A 23492-nucleotide genomic window follows, 5' to 3' on the forward strand; every position below is an offset into this window, starting at 1 on the left:
ACACTCACTTGTATTGAGGATAGCAAAGGTAGTGTGTGCCCTGATTGGAGGACTTCGGTATCCATCACCAAGATTGGTTCAAACTGGTCTGTGGCAGGGAGTGAAAGAACCAAGAACAGGGAAAAAATCTACTTGCTCTTATTCTCACTGTTAGCAGATACACCTATCCAGGGAAGAACTGGTAGGAATGACAATCTCACAGCTGTTGTGTAAATAACTTCCAATCTTCTCTTGCCTTCTCTGGCACCATTATGCTAAATAGTACAGATCTTTGAACAGATATAGAAACTAAAGACTGAACATCCATGAGCCACTCAGGCCATCAGTAGTAGCAGAATTGTTTTCAACTACAACCTGGAACCTCATAATCTGGCACATACCTCACTCTACCATTACCACCAAGCCAGGAAATGAACCAATCTTAGCTCAATGAAGAGTACAGAAGGGCTTGCTGGAATAGCACCAGGCATATCTAAAAAACAAAGCATCAACCTGGTGAAGTGACAACCCAGCATTGCATGCCGAAGGTGGAAGCAGCATGCAATAGACATGCTAAGTGATTACACAATTAATGAATCAGTTCTAAGCTCTGCAGTCCTATTACATCCAATAATGAAAGGTGGTGGATAATGAAATAAGGAGGTGGAGGTTAGAGAAATACCCTGATCCTCAACAATGAGAGGACACAGAGCATGAATGCAAAAGAAAAGACTGGAGCATTTGCACCCATCTTCATGCAGAAATGTCAATTGAATGATGCTTCTCAACCTCCATCTGAGGCTCCCAGTATCACAAATAATGGTCTTCAATCTGATTCATTCTAAGTGATATCAATAAATGACCAAGACACTGGATACTGCAAAGACTACAGACCCTAACAATATTCTTAGCAACAGTACTGACGAACTCTAGAATTTGCCAGACACCTAGCCAACCTGTTCTGATACAGCTAAGACAGTGGTATCTACTAACAATGTGGAAAGTTGCCCTGCTATATTTGTGCACAAGAAGCAGCACAAATCCAATCTAGCCAATTGTTACCCTATCAGACCAATGTCAATCATCAGCAACGAGAGAGAAGAGTTTATTGATAGTGCTTTCAAGTGGCACTTGTAAAGAAATAACCTGCACACTGATACTCAGTTACAGTTCATGAGCTCCACCCAGCTCTTGACCTCATTACATTCCTTGACCTCATGAATAAAAGAGCTGAACCTCAGAGTTGATGTGAAAGTGACTGCCCTTGACATCAAGGCACCATTCAACCAAGAGTGACATTGGACAGCCAAGCAAAATTGGAATTATTGGGTATGAAATGGGAAATTCTCCACTAGTTGGAGTCAGGCCTGGCACAAACGAAGATGGTTGTGGTTGTTGCAAGTCAATCATCACAGTCCCAGGACATCTCTGTATGAATTCCTTTAGATGGTGTCCGAAGCTGAACAATTTTCAACTTCTTCATTAATGACCTTCTTTCATTGTAAGGTCAGAAATGGGGATGTTTGCTGATCATTCCATTCTAGCACCATTCAAGACCCTCCAGATAATGAAGCAGTCCACATCAAATAAGCAACACCTAGGACTGAACTGATAAGTAGCAAGTAACTCCAAGTGCTAGGCAATGACCACCTCCAACAGGACATAATCTAATCTGATATTCAATGACATTACCATCGCTAAATTCCCTACTATCAACATTCTATGAAATACCATAGATTATAAATTGAACTGGACTAGCCAAATGTGAATATGCTACACGAGCAGGTCAGAAGCTAGGAATGTGTTGTAAATGACTTTCTCTCTCCCTAGTGCCTCTCTATGATCGATAAGGCACAAGTCAGGAGAGTAATGGAATAATCTTCACTTGTCTGGATGTGTAGCTCCAACAACACTCAAATGCTTGACAGTATCCAAGTCAAAACAGTTTACTTGACAGTCACCCCATCCACCGCTTCAATATTCACTCCCTTTGCTATTGATGCAAAGTGGCAGCAGTGGATACCACTGCACTGTAGTAACAGATCAATGCTCCTTCGACAGCACCTTCCAAATCCTAGTAGGACAGGACAGAGGATGTACCATAACACCATCACCTGCAAGTTCCCCTCTGAGTGACTTGGAACAATATCACAGTTTCTTCAGTGTCTCTGGATCTCTCTTCTTAGCATTACTGTGGATGACCACAAGAACTGCAACAGTTGAGAATGCAAATCATGACCACATTCTTCAAGACAATTAGTGATGAGCAATAAATGCAGCCCTAGTCAGGGAGGGCTCACATACCATGAACAAATTTAAAAAGTCCTTTTCTCTTGTACAGTAATTTGCATACTGGCACCATGTTTGACAAAGTCACCAAGTTATTACATTGCATATGTTTCAAGAGGCATGTACACTCATCTTCTCCTGTGCCAGAATCGAAGGCAAATCTGTTTGTGCTTAAAGTTGCATTGTGTGTTTAAAACACGAATGCCAAAAACATCTCTGAGGGTCTTAAAAAATTTAAAAGGATAATTTTTCATGATCCCAAAGTTGGAATGGCATCAAATAGTTAAAATTTCTCAACTCTGTAGAAACAAGATATTCTGAAACAAGACACAAAAATGTATATGTGTTGGTGAAATGATCTGTAGGGCTGACAAAAAGCACTACAACAGTAGATGGGAAATGATTTTTCTCTGTGGGACTAAATGTCGAGATCCTGACTGTATGCCAGGTTGCTCCCCACAGAAGAGAGAAGAGAAAAAAAACTCTTCCTTAATTTTCTCTTTAAGGTGATTACCTCACGGAGGCATTGTAGTGATCTGGGATCATAGTAAATGCTAGGTGTATAACTACATGAGCTCTGCAGGCTAAGGTGATGATTAGATAAAAAAGATATCAAATTTAGTCCTATAGCACATCACTTATCTGACCAACCATATTGCTTAATTTTTAACTTTTAATATTTAACAATAACTGAAATTAGATTCTGCTAATCCTGCGCAAGACAGTGCATAAAATTATTGTAATAAAAATAATTGAAAAAGGGATTGTGAAGCAATTAAAACATATGGTTTAAAATGTTTTCATTATATTTAATTATAGAAAGCTGAAAATTAGTTTTAAAGCATCACTCTGCATGGATATAAAATTCGGATAACTGTCTATGCCATAAAATCCATACATTCCATATGGCACTCACTTGAAGTAAATTGTTGGCTAGGTTAATGGGCTTAATGGATGCATAAAACAGCAAAACAAAATTAAATATTGATACTGAGCATCACTTTGCAGTCTTTGATAATTTTGCTACATAGATGGCGGATGTGTTTTCATTAACAACCCCATCAAAGCTATTTTGAAAAAGTGCTTTCACTGGCTCATTACAATTATTACAACAGGAAATTGTTGCTGCTTGAGGTCATGATTCAGATTTCCAATGCTTTTTAAAATATGTTTCCTCTGCTAAAAGCATATTTCTACACAGGAGAGTTTAAAAATTTGAACTGTTAAGATCAGGGACAATCTGTGTGCCTCGGGTGTAATTTCTGGAGCATACCCAGCTGACCCTCCAGGAGGCGGCACTGGAAGGTCCATCTGCCTCTGCACCAACTGAGGTTTGTGATAGTTTATTGTTGACAATAGACCAAATGTCAATTCATATTTCAGTGTAGCTGCTAGGAACAGTGAAAGAATAAGTCAGAAGAGTGATGAAATACTCCGCACTTGCATAAATGAGTGCGGCTCCAACAATACTCAAGAAGCTTGTCGCCATTCAGAACAAAGCAGCATGCCTGATTGGCACCATAATCCACAAACAACACTCAGTAGCAGTAGTGTGTACCAGCAACACGATGCACTGCAGAAATTTACCAAACATCCTCAGACAGCACCTTCCAAATTCACGACCACTTCCACCTCGAAGGATAAGGGCAGTAGATTGGGGAACACCACCAGCTGCAAGTTTCCCTCCAAGCTACTCACCATCCTTCCTTGGAAATGTATTGCTGTTTCTTCATGTTGCTGGGTTAAAATCTTGGAATTCTCTCTCTAATGTACCTATTACACACAGACTGTAGTAGTTCAAGAAGGCAGCTTACCACCAACTCCTCGAGGGCAACTGGGATAGGCAATAAATACTGGACTAAGGTGCCACTGACAAATTAATACAAAAAGCTCACAAGCAATGTTTGCATTGTGTAGCTGAGCTTGGTTGGAGCTTGTAGAGATGTAGGCAGTACTACCGTGATGAAGCTAGTTGTGAAAAGCTGAACTTGTTCCTGTGAGCATGTGCTCAAGTCCAGTTCCCGACTTTACAGGATCTCACATGCAGGAAAGGAGGGTGAACTACCAGAGTATGAGAAGCCACTGAGGTAGTCCCTAACCAACTGGGCTTAAGGGAGTTCTGTGAGCTTGAGGGAACCTTGTGTAGGATTTTAATGAGATTTGATGATTCAGTGACATTAATACCTCGGGGTAGCTGAGAAATCTGCAGCATTTGTCTTGGCCACTTTTGCTATTTGGAGGAGAAAGTGAGGTCTGCAGATGCTGGAGATCAGAGCTGAAAATGCCCGAAACCTCGATTCTCCTGTTCCCTGGATGCTGCCTGACCTGCTGCGCTGTTCCAGCAACACATTTTCACTTTTGCTATTTGTCCTATTGGGTGTTCAACTGTATTTATCACAGGTTAATTCCAAATGAATATTGGAATACAAGTTGTGTATATTTTGAACACTGCATTACCACCCTAATTTTGCATTGTAAAGTTTATCATTATTTGTTAGAAGCTATGGAATCTTGTAGCCTTATTCTCTTCTTAAGCAACTATGATCCCACCCCTTGTCAACTTTATGTGAAGGTCCCTAGTCAGATTGTAATTTTAATTTGGTGACCAAGTCCTGAATCAAACAGCATGCAAAGCAAACTGGTATCGGAGTTTTCCTACATTAAACAATGATTGCACTTCTAAAGAAAGTATTAGCTGTAAAATGCTTTAGAACATCTTTGGGGTATGCAAGTTGATACATAAATGCACTCATTTTCTCCTTACATTGTAAAAAGAACAAGGGTCATACAGAAATAAATTGCTTCAGAATGTACTTAGGATAAGGCATATTAATGTAAAAAAATTTGTTAAGCACGGGAGGTTTCCTAACTGACATTGCTAATACCAGTTATGTTTATGATACTGATAGCAGATATTTTAAATAAACAGTATTCAAGTTATAAGACTACCAAGGCTGGGATTTAAACTCAAGTTCCCTGAATTATTAGCTAAGTGACATAATCATGACTCAATCACTTTGGTGAGTTAATAGCTTGCTTGCCGACAACAGCAGGAAGCTTTCAGTCCATCCTAACCAGCAGGTCTTATTTAATTATTGATGGTCTGCTTCTCTTGTGCAATATTTGGGAAAAATGTGACTGAAACGATAATTCCAAAAACTTGATGTTTTGTGACAGATCAGACTGGAAAGTAAAATTGAAAAGGAATGTAACTTTCTCTGTTGCTAAGAAAATGAACACTGAAACATTTAAGATTGCAAAGCAAAATTTCTGGGGAGATTGAAATTAGTTACAACTTTAAAAAGAGACACCAAGAACCAAATCCAGGTAATGATGTGCAGTAACTAACACAAACTAGATCTAGAAGCTAAGAATAAGCAAATATACAAGTGCTCTAGTCATTCCTGTTGCTTCAAAATAACATTGGTAGATTTGGGTCACCTAGGTCATTGTAAGCAGTGTGCAGGATGTTCTACAGACTCGCACTGTTTTAGTAAAGATTATATTTCTGGAATTCAGGTTACATATGAACTGATGATGGTTGGGGAAAGATTAAATCCTTGAAGAAAAATTGAAATTCTCGTGAGTGAGACAGTTTTGATAGAATCTGAGATTGAGATCGAGGACATATATACTGAATGGACTGCTGAGCCAACTCACAGGATTAGTTCTAATTGCATCTGCTATTAAATGAGTTATTTACAGTTTACGTTCAATTTCAATTTGTCTGTTCACTTATACTTAGCTTGTGATTTTGAGTTAGAATATAGGAAGTTAAGCAAAATAATAATTAACATTTGCTTAGTTTGACTCTTAGAAAATAAAAAAAAATTTTGTTTTAAACTGTGGAATCCCATGGCTTCATTTTTTTAGCAAACAACTGTGCTTTTTGATATTCTCTGTCAAAAAACAAAATCTTTTGTCTCAACTAAGACCATTATAAAATGATGCAAAGTTGTTTTAATTCACTCTTGGGATGTGGGTATCAGAGGCTGGGGCAGTATTTACTATCCCAAGTTTCCTGTGAGAGGGTGATGGTGAGCTTCAATTATGAACTGCTAAAGCCTAAATGGTGTAGTTACAATACACAATTTCATTAGGAAGGGAGCCGCTGGATTCAGTCACTCCGAAGGAATTACGATATAGTTTCAAGTCATGATGCTGTGTGGCTTATAGTCATAGAGATATACAGCACGGAAACAGACCCTTCGGTCTAATTCGTCCATGCTGATCAAATACTCTAAATTAATCTAGTCCCATTTGCCAGCACTTGGCCCATATCCCTCTAAACCCTTCCTATTCATATACCCATCCAGGTGCCTTTCAAATGCTGTAATTGTACCAGCCTCCACCACTTCCTCTGGCAGCTCATTCCATACACGCACCACCCTCTGCGTGAAAAAGTTGCCCCTTAGGTTCCTTTTAAATCTTTCCTCTCTGACCTTAAATCTGTGCCCTCTAGTTCTGGACTGCCCCACCCCAGGGAAAGACTTTGGCTATTTACCCTATTCATCTCCCTCATGATTTTATAAACCTCTATAAAGTCAACCCTCAGCATCTAAAGCTCCAGGTAAAACAGCCCCAACCGATTCAGCCTCTCACTATAGCTCAAACCCTCCAACCCTGGCAACATCCTTCCAATAGGAGGGAGACCAGAATTGCACACAATTGGACAGGAATTTTCAGATGGTGGTGTTTCTCTGGATCTACTTCCCTTGGCCTTCAAGGTGTTTGTAGTTTTATGTTTAAAGGGTGGCCTCTAAAGACTATTGGTGAGTTGCTATAGTACATCCTGCATACAGTACTCATTGCTGCTATCAAGCATTGATGATGAAGACACTGAATGTTGAAAGTGACGCATGGAATGCTGATGAAGCGGACTACATTGTCCTGAAAGTCTTTTGATTTTCTTGAATGGCAATGGAGCCATACTCATCCACGTAAGTGGACAAACGTCTGTCTCGTCCCTGACCTGACCTGTGCCTTATAGATGTAGATGGACAGATTTTGGGGAGTCAAGAGATGACTTATTGCCGCATAATTTCCAGTCTCTGATCTGCTGTTTTGGTCATAGTATTTAGAAGGCTGTACAGTTCAGTTTCTGCACAATGGTAGTCACCAAGATGTTGACTGCAAGGTATTCAGTGATGGAAATGCAGTTCAATGTCAATAACTCTGTCTTATTAGGAGGTGATTATTACTCAAAAGTTTTGTGACACAAATATAACCTTAACAATTACTATGAAATCCTTTCTTTTTACTCATTAATGGAATGTGGCTGGGTCAGCATTTATTGTCTATCCCTAATTGCCTAGACAGATTAGTGAGTCAGATGGGTTTACAGCAATCAAAAATGATTACATGGTCTCCGTTAGACGAACTTTTGATTTCAGATTCTATTGAATTTAAACTTCACCACCTGCAACGTAGGATTTGGATCCATGTGCCCAGAACATTAGCCTGGGGTTCTGGGTTACCTGAAGATGGATTGGCATTTAAATCACGCTTCGCACTTACACATGGTCATTGTTTAATAATATTGGCCAGGACAGGAATTCCTACACCCTGCTTTTGACTACAAGCATAATAGTTGGTGTATCAGAAAACCTTTGCGTATATTGGCATTTAGGGGAATCAGGACAAGCATATGAGAAAATGGTTACTATAACAGATTAAATGAGAAAAATGGGAGAAGATTCAAGTGGAGCCTAAACACCAGGATAAACTGGTTGGATCAAATGTCTTGCAGTGCATTCTAAATAAGCCAAAAATCGGTAAAATGTAAGGCCAGTGTCTTACTCCTTTCATAAATCAACAGTACTGTAGCTTGCCTTAGTAAATCCATATTTGATTAATGATAAACATTAGGTATGTACCTCACGCAACTTCTCCTTTTCATGGATTTTCTGTTTCCATGCTTTAATTTCAAGATGGCTTTCATTTTCTATTTGTTTGCAGGTGTCACGTAGGTCTTCAATGGTATGTGTTAATCTATTCCTTTCTTCCTCTATCCTCTTGAAAGACTCCTGTTAAAGAGAAGGAAAGGATTGAGTCCAATCAAAGGATAATTGATTACATTTAAAAATAACTATTTTGCAATTTTGAGAACTATCAATGAAATATGCTGTCTAAGTTCTGTACAGATCAAGAACTTATATTTGCTATCACACTTTGCGTTACATTACAAGTTGAGAATATGTTCCAACTAAGTTACAAATTGTTGGATATATGTGCACTATGGACGAAGTGTTTTCCACTTCTCACTTGACCAACCCTTCATAGCCTCTTTCTGTGGATGGCAAAACATGGGCTCTTTTGCTTTGCACTCCACCCCACCATGAACTGAGTTGAAATTATTCAACTCAGTTTATGGTGGATCCATGGAGGGGGAGACTGCGCACATTCTGAGATGAATTCACACTCATTCTGCGGTGATGAAAGTATGAAAAGGGGGTAACTATATATGGAAAATAAATTTTAAAAAAAATTGCATTCAAACTACCTTGAAATCAATATCATCAGTGTTGACGCATACATCAACCATTCCATTCAAAATCTAAAAACGAGAAGCAACAAGTGATGGATCAGCAAATACATTTCAAACATTTCTCCATTAGTACAAAAGTTGACACAATTTACTATATTACCCATGCCATAGTTTCTTCAGCTAATGATTCATTTGAACAATGGAATAAAATTGCGTTATGTAGCATCTAATCACTTTTAGAAATATCAAAGAACATTTCATATAAATGATTTATATTGTGTAGTTAGTACTGCTATGTGGAATACCAGAACTGCTTGTTCCTTGGCATATCTTAAGAGTTTTAACATACGAGTGAACCACTGGAACAGATAGACCTAGGACACAATTTAATGTCTCACTCAAAAACTGCACCTTTAATAATGCAACATCCTCTCAGTACTTGACTGAAATTCAGCATAAATGGTGAGCTGAAGTTCTGGACTAAGAATTAGATTCATAACCTTCTGATTTGAAGACAATGCGCAATTATCTAAACTGAACTGACAAAACTAAGAGGATATAAAGAGTAAGTGCATCATTTTAGATACAGGTCAGGTCCAGTTTATATGAATAACATGGAAATGAGATCTCAATTAGCTGCACTGAAAACTTTCCCTGCAGACGAGGTACTCAGCAGAAATGATATTTATCTGACCCAATTAATTGATCTGGGTTGCAAAAACAAATAAGTAGAAAACAAATCTGTCAAAGCTCACTGGCATGATAATTAAAATGTTCCCTTCATTATAGCTTAAAATACTGGCTGATGTGATCAGTGCCAGCACCTCTGGCTCAGAATTACTTGGGTGCCACCTAATGGCAAGGGCTTTATCTCCAAGGGAGAAAACACTCAAATGCGCAACCTCACCACACAAATGATTCCTGTTGGTCATCAGGGAAACCAATAGCCTAGTGGTAATGTCACTGGACTAGTAATTCAGAGACCCAGGCAATATTCTGGGGACGCAGGTTTGCATTGCACCACGGCAGATGATGGAATTCAGACTCAATTAATTCAACCATTGTTAGGGGAAAAACCCATTTGGTTCATGAATGTACCTTAGGGAAGGTAACTACCACTCTTACCCAGTCTAGCACACAAGACTCCAGTTCTGAAGAAATAGACTTAAAATGCCATACCTGCTGAGTTTCTCCAGCGGTTGTTTGTGTTATTTAAGTTTAAAAAAATTTGGAAAATGGACTTGATTTTAAAAAATGTATATTTGGGATAAGTGCATTGTTGCCCATCCCTAAATCCCTGGAAAAGTACTGCCTTCTGGAACTGCTGCAGTCTATGTGTTGTAGGCGCGCCTCTAGTGTTGTTTGGAAGCGAGTTTAAGGAATTTGACACAGCAACAGTGAAGGAATACCAATATTGTTCCACATCAGGATGTCTGGCTTGGAGAGAAACTTGTAACTTGATGGATGAGGTGGTAAGAGGTTGTAGGTTTTGAAGATGTGGCAAGAGGAGCCTGTGGAGTTATTGTAGTATATTTTGAAGATTAGGCTTGTCCAGCAGCTGGCGCTTGGTGAGAATGTGGCCTGCTGAGGGATCCTATTTGGCCCTCAAAGCTTTTGTTCCAAATACAGTGTAATTGGATGATCTTGCAAGAAGCTGCTCATCCAATCAGAAGCTGTTTCCCTCCATGATTGGATGGGGATTGGGCTGGAGGCAGAGATGGGAGTCAGACCCAGCCTAATTTTTATTTCCTGAAAATATTTACCATTGAACAGCTTCTCACTACCCTGACTGGTTAGCATTAGTCAGGACTCTTTGCTTGGCTAAGCATGGGTACATTCAGATTGAATAGCAGGCTCTGGTGCACACAATGTTTGAATATTCCTGTATGTAAGATTCAATTCGAAAAAGAAATTGCCTTTTACTGAATTGCATTTAAATCTCTCTGGAACAAAGTGGTCACATTACTTTCAATGTGAAATGTTTGTCTTTTTTCAAATATGTTCATGGAATGTGTGAGTCACTGGTTAGGCCAGCATTTATTACTTTTGAGAAGGTGGTGTTGTCCTTAGTGTTTAGATATCCCACAGTGCTGTCAGGAAGGGAATTCCAGGACTTTGGCATATTGATAGTAAAGGAACACTGATACAGTTCCAAGTCAGGACAGTGTGTGACTTGGAGAGTAACTTGAAGGTTACTATAAACATATGCGGATAGCTTCAGATACATATGAATCTACAAGGGTTTACACATCAATTGCAGGTGGAAGTGGCCTTTGACAGAAATAAGGTATCCACATAACCCTTCTTGCAGTTAAATAATTGAAATTTAAAATGAGAGTATACTATAGTGGCTCTTGATGAAGAAATGATGTTTCATAATATATGATTTACCTTCACCTGACTTCTTTCTTTTTCAGGTTCATCTTCACTTCTACTATTGAAGTCACAGGATTCAGCTGGATAATAAAATGGAAAACCAAGATGAAAATTGTACTCCTAACGAGTAAGATAACATATTCAAACGTTTGGCACTGGATTAAAATATATTTAGACCCCACACTCAATTCATTCCTCTCAGAGGCAGGTAGAATGAAAGACTTAAAACACTTCTGGAGGAGTTATATCAATCTTGAAATATTAACTCTGTTTCTCTCTCCATAGAAGCTGCTGAGTTTCTTCAGCATTTTCTGTGCTTGTTTCAGATTTCCAGCATTGCTTTTATTAGGATGAAAACTCATCAAACTCAAACTGCTTCCCTCTACACTACCTTTCCTTCCTTCGCATTTCCTAAAAAAAGTTTTATTTACTTTCAAAATTTGAGTCAAATATTTAGGGTATCACGCTTTTTACCAACAAATCAGAGATAAGATGGGAATTAGGAATTTTAGTTTTCTTTTGAAAACCTTAATTTAAAAAAAGCATGATTTTTAACCCATTTTCAGTTTAATGATTTTTCTGAAGTTGATGGAGACCAAAAGCAAAAGACATAGAAGCTAAGTAATGGTCAACGATGTTTAGGTCCATTGAGTCTGCTTCACCAATTAATAAAACCATGCTGATCTGATTTTGGCATTAACTCCACTCTCCCATCTGCACCTTACCATAACTCTGGACTCCCTTGTAGATCAAAAATCCAGCTCTACCTTGAATATTAATATTTTTAACTTATTCTTTCATGGGATGCAGACATCACTAACAAAGTCAGCATTTGTTACCCATCCATAATTTCACTTCAAACAAGTGGCTTGCTGGTGCAATTTCAGAGCACAGTTAAGATTCAGGGTATGCGGTCACATGTAAACTACATGAGGGTTACAAATTAGATAACTGATGATAACTTATTAATTGAACTCAAATTCCACCAGCTGCTGGTAGGATTTGAATTCATGTCCTTAAAGCTGCACCTCTGCATTACTAGCCCAATGACATTACCACTGGCTTTCAGGGGATGAGAATTCCGTAGACTATATTAAATGGTACAGCCTATTTTTAAACAGTGCCTCCTATACCTAGATTCCCTCTTGGCATCTACTCTGTCAAAACTACCCTACTATATGTTTTGATATGATCAGCTATCTGCTGCTAAAATTCAATGAGCAAGAATCCAACCTACTCAATCTTTCCTCATAAGGTAAACTCTTGACTCTAGGAAGCAATCTGGTGAACCTTTTCTAAATTGATTCCAATGCATGTATGAAAGAAAAAACACTGGACTGAAATTATGATCAATACAACTGACTGAATGATACTAACGTATGTTTGAAAAAGTGTATTTTATATGCTCAGGTTCCATAAATCAAGTCCAGTTCACAATTTTGAGTTAGAATATCGAGTCCCAGGCTAGCTTTTGGTTACAGACTAAGGATTCAAGTAAAAATTTAATGAAGGCATTAAAAGACAATACCACTGTTCTATTTCATTGTGTTGAAGGATTGATGAAGTGTACAAATATAAAAAACTAACTTCACCATCCACTAAATCATAGATAATAAGGATCCCTTCCTGTGGCAGCACAATACAAATGGGAAGAGAAAAAGAAATGAGGGAGAGAAATATAGAAACATCACTTGAACAAAGCAACTATCTTTTTACTACGGCATAGACTGTGAGAAAACAAAAATGGAACTGTCTGGCAGAACCCTTAAGACTTAATTAAAATGGTCTGGATAAATCATAAGCCTGAAAATTAGAAAATTCAGATGTTTAAAAATGCAGTTATCTCACCCAGGGTCAATTAGTGGTGCAACTTTATCCACTGGTCATTTATGTGTTTTGTAGCTTAGAGATGCGCACATGAACAACATGTCATTTTCAGCATGCAATATAAATGGATTTAGATTAGTAAAAAAATTGTGGTCAAAAAATTAGCGAATTGTAATAGGAATTTGAGTTCAACCCTGCAATACTAAGGTCAAGAACTAAACAGAGTGGCATTGTTCTTCCAACTAAACACAAGTTGGTTACAAGAAATTTACTTTATTGTAAGCATTCTTGGCCAGACTTTGCAATTGCAAAATAATTGCCCTTCAACATTTAGGATTATTTTGGGTGAGGCAAGTCGCTGAAAATGTGAGCTGATACCAATGCAGTGATGGAAATAAGGTATCTTGAATCTAATTGAACAGGGCAAAACAAACTGTATACCTCATCCACCAATCAGATTGAAGGATTGTGAAATTAACGGGTGCTTAGCAGTGATTAGTATTAATATAGTGATCATGGGGAGTTAGACTAGAATGCATAAGCCAACTTTCTGTGATGAGTTAAGTTTATGTCTACAGCACATATACATCAATTTGAATCCAATACGTAGATTTGAATAGTGATGCAGATAGCAAGATGTAATTTAAAGAAGGCTACGCAGGAGTCATTTATTTGTTGGAGAACCCTTTGGATTTTTGAGCTTAATGGTTACATGGCCAGTAGTCGCCATAGTAGCAAGTGCCATTAACCTTTCATTATGTTGACAGGAAAATTTATGCCTTTGGGTGATATCGCATAACAACTAGTAGAAGCTAGACAGTTATCAAATTTGCTGTGAATTATGTCCGTGTAAATTTTGCTTTATGTTTTATGCTCTTGAAATCAAGTTAATGAGCAAAATATTGGAAAATATTTGAAAACGGAAATATGTTCTGAATGATCTGTGGGAACATGATGGTGAGATCGTGCAAATGTGAGGTGAGTTCACTTGGAAATGCACAGAGTAAGCAGACATTAGAACCTATAATAATAAAAAATTGATGCTTAGAATGAGTTATCCCAATCTTGTGATGGCAAGCTTTCAGGTGTGATGCTCAAAGGAAAACAGGAGGCAGTTGCATTGGGTAGCTTACAACACATTCCCCCTTGACAGGATGGAAAGGGGTTGAATTGGCCAAGTAGTTTTGTTGAACTTGATCTAAACTTAAAGATCTGCTGGCATTTTGCCACCTGTGAATCAGTTCTCCTTAGTGGGCAGAGGTCACAGTTTTGTGGCACATAAGAAATAGAACTAAGAGGACATTATTCATTCTTTAGATCCCACCCCATCATGCCTGGTCTTCTACTTCAACATCATTTTCCTGAACTACCTGGGTTTGCATAATGGATTAACATGGAGAAATCTATGAATCTCAGTTTTGAATATACTCAAAACCAGAGTCTCATGTGCAGAGAATTCCATAACCCAAATAAAAAGGGCATTAGCTGGAAAAGTCACATCTCCGGCCCAAACAATGATCTAGTGAAGTTTCCCATCCATTTCAAGGGGCTAACTGCTATACCCCTAATCATTTCAACTTCAGACATACTACTCTGTCAATGCCTCCTGTTGAGGCATACCTACAGTATGAGAACTACCTAGCAATGCCCACACCTCTCGTGTTGGGGCTACCAATGTTTATAGAAACCTACAGAGCAGGAAGAATCCGGACCGACTCTCTGAAGAGCTCCTCACCCAGTTCCAGCCCTCGACAGTGTGCCTGTAACTCCGCATTTACCATGGCTAATCCACATAGCCTGAACATCCCTGGGCACTGTGGAGCAATTTAGCATGGCCGATGCATCTAACCTGCAAGCAGAACACCCAACAGAAACTCACGTAGACAAAGGGAGAATGTGCAAATTCCACATAGACAGTCACCGAAGGTTGGAATTGAACCTGGGTCCCTGATGCTGTGAGGCAGCAGTATTAATCACTGTGCCATTACGTCACCTATTCCAGAGCTTCTGAACTGCTGATTGGGCTGGCAGCATTTAGGACCCACTCTGCTTCCTATACAGGAGGTCAGATGACTCATTAAGAGACTGTGTTCCAGAAAATTGCAATAAGTTGCCAGTAAGTGCACATGGCCACCATTTTGTCTGCACATCAGGGTCTGAAGCCCATCAGGAAAGCCACAAAGTACAAAAAAAAACCATATAAAGACGAAGTACACACAAATTTATTCACAATCACAAATTTCTTCAAATAATTTTATCCCCATTTCTGTAACACTTAATCATAGTCAAATATATTCACATCTGGGTGGATTAGTTTTGTGAAACCAAATCTGGCCTTTCTTGTCAGATGACTAACAGTCCTGGTCTAACAATCCCAACTCTCACCTTTTCCAGCAACTGCAAAGAACCTTAGGAAAGTATGTTGAAATGAACGTCTCCAAGCGAGGTACAAATGGTCGAACATTTAAACATTTTGAACAATTATTCTTCACCATTAGTGAACCCTCTTCAACCACCTGCACCCCACTTCCTTTCTTATACACCCAAAAGCATCTTAAAGAATGATGCAATTCATTTCATTCTCTCTCTTTCCATGAACACACCAATGTTTTCCAATTTCTCAACTGATTGACAGTCAAACAAACCATGGTTTGATTTTCAGAAACCTTTCCAACATTTAATAACAAGTCAGATAGGTGGATGAAAGAAGTGCGAAGCAAGAAAGGCACATGGAATTAGGAAAGCAGGTACTGCTTTTAGGAAGGCTAGACACCAACACTGACTGGTTGGTCTAAATAGCCTGGTTTTTGTTGTAATCTTTATGTAAAGCTCTGCCATCCCATCTGTAACTGACCCCAGAATTCATTTCAAAAATCAAAAGCATTCATATCTTCAAAACTTAAAGAGATAGACACTCAGATTCACCTCCATATAATATTGCAAGTGTAAGAATAAAACAGGAGGTTCACCATTATGTATATTGCATGGGCATATGTATAAATGTTTTTTATTCTTTGCTTTATTTTATTGCTCCATTTCCTTTTGCAAACATTCTCAGTTACAGCAGTCATATTTCCAGATAACATTGCCTGACTTAGTGTCCAAGGTACACAAATTTAGAACAACATAAGGAAGCCTCACTGCAAGTCAATTTTGAGTGATTTTTGTTGATTTTTAGCTGTATTGCTTTAATTATCAGTTGCAATGACATTGATGGCTGACGAAAGATATCAAAACTCTGGTAATGTCGCCAGATAGAGTCTTTTTGCAGTGTACCGAGGTTGCAATGGAATATGAGTAGACTTCTAGGCAGCTTTCACTGTTGCTCTAACTGAGGCTTGAGGTGTGCACCGTGTCTGTCGTTAGTGTCACTACCCTACTCACCCCAACGTGAGTTGAAATGTTTTCCCGATGCACCAATATGGCCAATTAGATATTTTATCTATATTAGGTTTAAATTTTTTTTAAAAAATCCATCAAACAGGCTGTTTCAATGAATGACATTATTGATTTGTAAGAATTTTGCAAAAATGTAAAGCTAATCAATATAGTATGAAATATGGAAGTACCCACTCTTCTAAACCCTTCTTGACATTTGTTTTGATGGGCGGCACGGTGGCACAGTGGTTAGCACTGCTGCCTCACAGCGCCAGAGACTCGGGTTCAATTCCCACCTCAGGCGGCTGACTGTGTGGAGTTTGCACGTTCTCCCCGTGTCTGCATGGGTTTCCTCCGGGTGCTCCGGTTTCCTCCCACAGTCCAAAGATGTGCAGGTCAGGTGAATTGGCCATGCTAAATCGCCCGTAGTGTTAGGTAAGGGGTAAAGGTAGGGGTATGGGTGGGTTGCGCTTCGGCGGGGCGGTGTGGACTTGTTGGGCCGAAGGGCCTGTTTCCACACTGTAAGTAATCTAATCTAATCTAAACACACCAAAATATAAACACAATCATTCACACCAGGAAAATGGGAAAAAATGGACTGCTCTCTCTGCAGCAATTCAATTTGAAAGAAAGACACTTTTGCTCAGTAATGGTTAGTACATGAAGGCAAAGGGAATAATGTGTGGAATACTCAGATAGTATTGGTCTGACTTTCTCATAGGTGTAGATGGACATCACCAAAGACAAGCACTTTCAGAGAACAATCACAACAACATTTTTGGTTCCATATAATCTCTTGTATCTTTTGTATTTAAATGATTTTGTATTTGAATGATTGCATTTGTGGAAATAATGGAAAAAACACTGCAGATTTCAGGTGGCTCTGCAGAGCTGCACAACTTATCAAATATCTTCTTCCATAATATATACTGATATTCATATTGCATTAGAAGATGAAACCAGGCTGCAAGAGATAACATTATGATTAAGTATGGTATGATTTAAGGGTAGTATTTTCATATTGTTACTCATTAAAGCTGAATTTAAATTGTCATGTGATAAGTTTTCATCCTCATTGCATTGGTAGTAAGAATGACTTGCCTGCTGACTGCTCAAAACCAAATGGAATTTGGGAGCCTAATGTCAGGCATACAAGCTACATGAAAACAACAAATGCTGGGGACCAGAGTCATCTAGGCTCAAAACGTTAACTTGCTCTCTCTCTCCAAGGATGCTGCCTGACCTGCTGTGATTCCCCACATTTGTTGTTTTCAGTACAGATTCCAGCATCTACAGTAATTTGTTCCTATACAAATTACATGTCCTGCCCAGCTGGTTTTATATCATTTGTGTTTTGATTCTGGGGAAAATGGTTTGCTAGAGGACACTGCTATTTGAGTACCTTTGAAATTCGAGAAGAAGTTCCCAAGATATGGAAAGTGGCCCACATTTTCAAGGTGGTCCAATAGCAGTGTCCTCTTGCAAGTCATTTTACTGCCAAGTTACTATCTATGCAATGAGGATGAAAACTTATCACATGGCAATTTTAATTCAGCATTAATGAGTAACAATAGAAAAATACACCACATAGACAGTCGCCCGAAGCTGAAACTGAACCTGGCTCCCTGGCACTGTGAAACAACAGTGCTAACCACTGAGCACATTCACAATGTAGTCTCCTATACATTGGGAAAACGAAAAGCAGGCTGGATGACTACTTTGACTACTTTGCAGAGCACCTACCCTCTGTGCACAAAAATGATCCTGAGTTTCCAGTTGCCTGCCGCCTCAACACATCACCATGCTCCAATGCCAACATTACTGTCGCAGGTCTGCAGCATTGTTCCAGTGAGCCTCAGCACAAGCTTAAAGAACAACATCTCAATTTCTGCTTGGGGACCCTGCAGCCTCTTGGAGTCGACATCAAGCTCATAACTTTAGAGCCTGATTCCATCATTCTATGGTTTTTACCCACCACACACTGGTTCTGTTATGACATTTGTGACATTTTTCTGACTTTTAGCACAGTCACCCATTCTCATGCACTCCTAGGTCTAATTTCACATTATATGGGTTGCATTCAGGACAGCTAATCCACTTTCTCACTCTCAGCTCTTATTATCACTTATTCAGCTTTTCTCCTGCGCTGGCCTGCTAACAATAACATCCCTTTTAAAACTACTCCTTTCATTGCTCCCTCTTTCTCTCTCTGGGCTCGATATCCGCATATCTGCTCACCTCTCCCTTCCTCCCATGGTTTCCTAGCCACTAACAGTTCTGATGAAGAGCCACCAGATTTGAAATGTTAACTCTGCTTTCTTTGAACAGGTGCTGCCAGATCTGCTGAGATTCTCCAGCAATTTGTGTTTATGTTCCAAATTTCATTGTAGAATATGTGAAAGCACACTTCAGTCGCTGATATTTCAGACATTGTGATGTATGACAAGGGCCCTCAAATCATAAGTGAAGAATTCAGGTGCTTCACGAAGGATTGGGAAATTCAACACCATACATCGTCTGCAGACAATTTCAGTCAAATGCAGAGTTTGAGGTGGTGATGCAGATTGCCAAAGAGACCAATAAGAGATTAACAAAACCTAATACAGAATGCCTGAAGGTGGTCTTTGAATTAAGAAATACACCTGCTGAAAGTATGGAAACTAGTCTAACGTCACACATCAGAGTCCAAGAGTGTGGTGCTGGAAAAGCACAAACCGGTCAGGCAGCATCCAAGGATCAGGGAAATTGATGTTTCCAGCATAAGCCCTTCATCAGGAAGGGATTGCGGACATAGGTCCGAAACCTCGATTCTCCTGCTCTTCGGATGCTACCTGACCAGCTGTGCTTTTCCAGCACACCACTCTTCGACTCGGATCTCCAGCATCTGCAGTCCTCACTTTCTCCTAATGTCACACATCACCAAACTACCATTCTAATAGAGGAATACACTGAAGCCAGATGTAGTGAGAGGTATGAGGGAGAAAATCACAGTGAAACAACAAAAAGCCAAATTTACTTGATCAAGGTGTCAAATTATGGCTAGAACTGTGCATTGGAGAGAGTTCAGAGAAGGCTCTCTCAGTTGATATGAGGTATTGAGGGACTGTCTAATTGAGGGGGGATGGGGAGTTTGGGTAGGTTCGGCCTGGACTCAGAGTTTGGAAGAATGACAGGCTGGCTTGTTAGGGCATGTGGGATTTCTGGGGGTTTTGATGGGGTGGATGCAGGGAGGTTGTTTCCCCTTGTAGGAGGGTTTATGGCATAGTCTCAGACTGAGGAGCCTCACATTTCAGACAGAGGTGAGGGGGAAATTTCTTTTCTCATGGGATGGTCAGTCTTTGGAATTCTTTGCCACAGTGGAATGGATCATTGAGTGTGTTCAAGGCTGAGATAGATTTTTGATTGGGAAGACAGTGAGTGTTGTTGGGGGTGAGGGTTGCAGTGGGAGCAGGAAAGTGGAGTTGAGGATTATCAGTTAAACCATGAATGGCGGAGCAGGCTTGATGGGCTGAATAGACTGCATCTCCTCCAGCTTTTGATGTAACCTAGGGCCTGTGTGGAGAAATTTTGACCTCAAGCATGCATAATGAACATGAACACCCATATACATATCATTACAATGTCAGACATTTACCTACTCTAGAGAAGCCGTGCCTTCACTGCAGGTTGTGGGGTTGTACAGGACATTGGTGAGGCCTCTTCTGGAATACTGTGTCCAGATCTGGTCACCCAGTTATAGGAAGGATATTATCAAGCTGGTGAGGGTTCAGAAGAGATTTACCAGTATGTTGCCAAGTATTAAAGGTTCGAGTTGCAAAGAAAGGCTGGATAGGTTGCGACTTTTTCCACTGGAGCATAGGAGGTTGACAGGCAATCTGATAGGAGTTTATAAAATAATGAAAGGTATAGATAGAGTTGATGGTAGTTGTCTTTTCCCTAGGATGGGGAATTTCAAGACTAGGGGGCACATTTTTAAGATGAGAGGAGAGAGATTTTAAGAAGACATAAGAGGCAAAATTTTTACACAGAGCTGGTTCGCGTTTGGAATGAACTTCCGAAGAAAGTGGTGAAAATGGGTACAATTACAATGTTTAAAAGGCATTTGGATAGATACATTGAATAGGAAAGGTTTGGAGGGGTATGGGCCAGGAGCAGGGAGATAGGACTAGATTAGTTTGGGATTATGTTCGGCATGGACTAGTTGAACCGAAGGGTCTGTTTCCATTCTGTATGACTCCATAACTTTGTTTTATTGACACAAGTGAAAAAATGTTTCTAATAATGCAAACATATCTTGATTCACAACAGGTAAGGGAGACAGAAATATTATTGTTTTACTGCGGTTCTTTTAACATAAAAGCTCATTGTTCCTGATTTAAAATCTAAAATTGCTTTTGCAGAATTAAATTGTAGTTTTATATGTAAAGGACAGGGTAATCAAACTGGATATATTTTCACCTACTGAATATCAATCATTATAAAAACATACCAACTATGACAAATTATTTTGTGTCCAAATTATAGCTGTGATAAATCAGCAAAGTAAAAACCAAAGGAAAATACTGCTGATTCTAGAAGTGTGCAAATTAAAGTAGAAAATGCTGGAATGATTCGCAGATTTGGACAAACTAAGTCACGTCACTGGATCGACTGGATATGCTGGCGGTCTTGGCCACCATTCTGAGAGCTATCGAGATGCCTGTGTCACCTCTGTTCAAGAGGGCCTGCTGATTCCTGTAGCATTCAGGAACTTAACAGGCCAACAGCCAGAATCAAGGACCCTGCACTCCTGCCTAACGAGCTGTCAGCAGATCAGAAGCAGGTCTTTGGTAATCAATAGGCAATGGTTATACCCATCTGAAGCCTCATACCAAGGAAAGACCATTAACAAGTGAGAGAAGCAAGTACAGGCTTGTGGTATGGGAGCAGAAATAATCAACAGCAAAGGAAGACAGGGTGAAGTCGGTAAAATTACAATGTTTAAAAGATGTTTTTCTAGGACTGGGAGAGTCCAAGATTAGAGGGCATAGACTTAAGGTGAGAGGGGAAAGATATAAAAGGGACCTGAGAGGTAATTTTTCATGCAGAGGGTGGTGCATGTATGGAATGAGCTGCCAGAGGAAGTGGTGGAGGCTGGCACAATTACAAGATTTAAAAGGGATCTGGATGGGTATACAAACAGGAAGGGTTTAGAAGGAGATGGGCCAAATGCTGGCAAATGGGACAAGATTTATTTAGGATATCTGGTCGGCACGGACAAGTTGGACCGAAGAATCTGTTTCTGTGCTGTACATCTCTATGACTCTAAATATTGAAATCAATGTCCTTCAAATTAAGTTAAAAATCTCTGGTACCAATCGTTTTCATATAGTCTACTCAAGTGAAAAAAAGTAAGATCAACTTTACCAGCTGCTGTAGCTTCAGACTCCAGTATAAGTTCTTGATTTTGTTCCTCAAGCATTTTACTATTCTGAGTCACGGAACTGCAAAGTGACAGAATGGTTAACAGAATAAAAAAACATCATTTGTGGCTCAATGACTACTGGTCTTCTAGCTCAATCACTTAATTATTAAATCGCTATAAAATGTCTCTGCTGTAGCTGTCAAAATATCTGAGGCTAATTTGAAAGGAGAAAATGCTACTGAACTCAGCAGGCCTGCTAGCATCTGTGGTGAACAAAATTGAGTTGATGCTTCAAATCTAATATATCTCTTAAACTGGGTTCCACTAATTCTATTTCTCTCTTTATAGATACTGCCAGATCCATGGAGTTTGGTTTTCTTTCTGATTTCCACTATCTGCAGTACTTTCATTAGAGTCATTTGCGATGCTTTTACAGGGAGCTTTTCTAAGTTTAATGCTGCAGTGAAAGAATCATCCTTCCACTACTTATTAAGCTGCAACTGTAGTGAAGAATGCTGGAGGAATTGAGGCACTCTAATTGATAAACCACTGAACAATTTTTGAAAGTGGTGGAGCAAAGAGAGAGGTGTTCTTTCTAGCCTTTCCAAACTTTTCAAGTAGACTGCTACAGAGCAATAAAAGCTATCAAATGAGTGCAGTACTGCCCACAGTACCGTGCTCTAATACTGTTGAGGTCATTGCTCTAATTCAATGACCTCAACAGCAGGGCAGAGGAAAGCCTATGCATCATCTAAAATGATATATGTATCTATCTGGCAATCTGATAACTCGCTTCCTTGTAAACTTTAAATCCTTCCTCTAACTCCATCCTAGCGCCTTCCGATCTCTTCTGAAGTTTCACATCCTTTGATAAAAAATAGTAAAGGCAATGTGCCGACATGACCCCTCAATTGCACGTGCATAGTTCAAACTCAGCTTAGTAACTCTTTGGGATATTTCTTTGCATCATTGGATGGTCAAGTAGGCCTTTAGTTTGTGAAAGCAGCAAAAAGCAGGAGATAGATGACAATCATCAGAAAGGACTAGCGACACTTCATGAAGAGTTGGGACAAGCAAAGGAAAAAGAAGCCAAAAAGATTTAAACCAGCTCAAGTGTAAAATCAATAATTTTCATTTGAATTAAGCTATAGACATTTTCTAATCTATCTGTTAGAGATGTTACTACATCACTCTGGGACAAGTGGGATACAGACCTGGTTCAGAGGTCAGGACACTAGCCTCCTTGAAGTTAGTTATATTCTGTTCAATTGTGATTAGTTGTTAAACATATTTTTAAGAAGAAACCACATGGCTCATTTGAACTGTAATGGCATTGGTTTATGGGTTTACTGCTGCTTCATGGCTCCAGCTACTGTAAGCTTAGGCTAACATACATGAGAATGCTTTGCAATAATAAGGCTTTCACTCAGAGACATCTTCTTGCCTCATCTTCTTGCATCTTACAGGCCTTCATGTTTCTTCTCACTCCCCTTTTCCAGGCAACCTATTAATTGAGGTATTGCTAAAGGAACTGCTATCCTATTAGACAAACAGGAGGCTCGAAAAAAACAGCAAACCAGGCAGCAACAGGAGGAGAAGTCAGCATTTCAGGTTGAGACCTGAATCCTGATGAAGGGTCTCAACCTGAAACGTTGACTGCCCCACCTCCATATGCTGCCTGACTTGCTGTGTTCTTCCAGCCTCCGAGGCAAAAGTGAGGACTGCAGATGCTGGAGATCAGAGTCAAGATTA

At 39.4% G+C, this 23492-nt stretch overlaps 1 protein-coding gene across 1 annotated transcript in view; it reads right to left on the bottom strand.

Annotated features, from left to right (window-relative positions):
- Nucleotides 1-2138: 2138 nt before the first annotated feature.
- The window catches only part of LOC122555513 (E3 ubiquitin-protein ligase DZIP3-like), an 88922-nt gene continuing 67568 nt past the window's right edge, over nucleotides 2139-23492 (bottom strand). The window contains exons 12-16 of the mRNA XM_043701537.1: nucleotides 21743-21819; nucleotides 11147-11211; nucleotides 8771-8824; nucleotides 8145-8294; nucleotides 2139-2189 (exon numbers count right to left, since the gene is read on the bottom strand). Of these exons, the coding sequence (XP_043557472.1) occupies nucleotides 2139-2189; nucleotides 8145-8294; nucleotides 8771-8824; nucleotides 11147-11211; nucleotides 21743-21819 (397 nt within the window). The remainder of the gene's footprint in view (nucleotides 2190-8144; nucleotides 8295-8770; nucleotides 8825-11146; nucleotides 11212-21742; nucleotides 21820-23492) is intronic.

The sequence above is a fragment of the Chiloscyllium plagiosum genome, chromosome 12, assembly GCF_004010195.1.
Source record: "Chiloscyllium plagiosum isolate BGI_BamShark_2017 chromosome 12, ASM401019v2, whole genome shotgun sequence".
In the NCBI taxonomy this organism is placed as follows: domain Eukaryota; kingdom Metazoa; phylum Chordata; class Chondrichthyes; order Orectolobiformes; family Hemiscylliidae; genus Chiloscyllium; species Chiloscyllium plagiosum.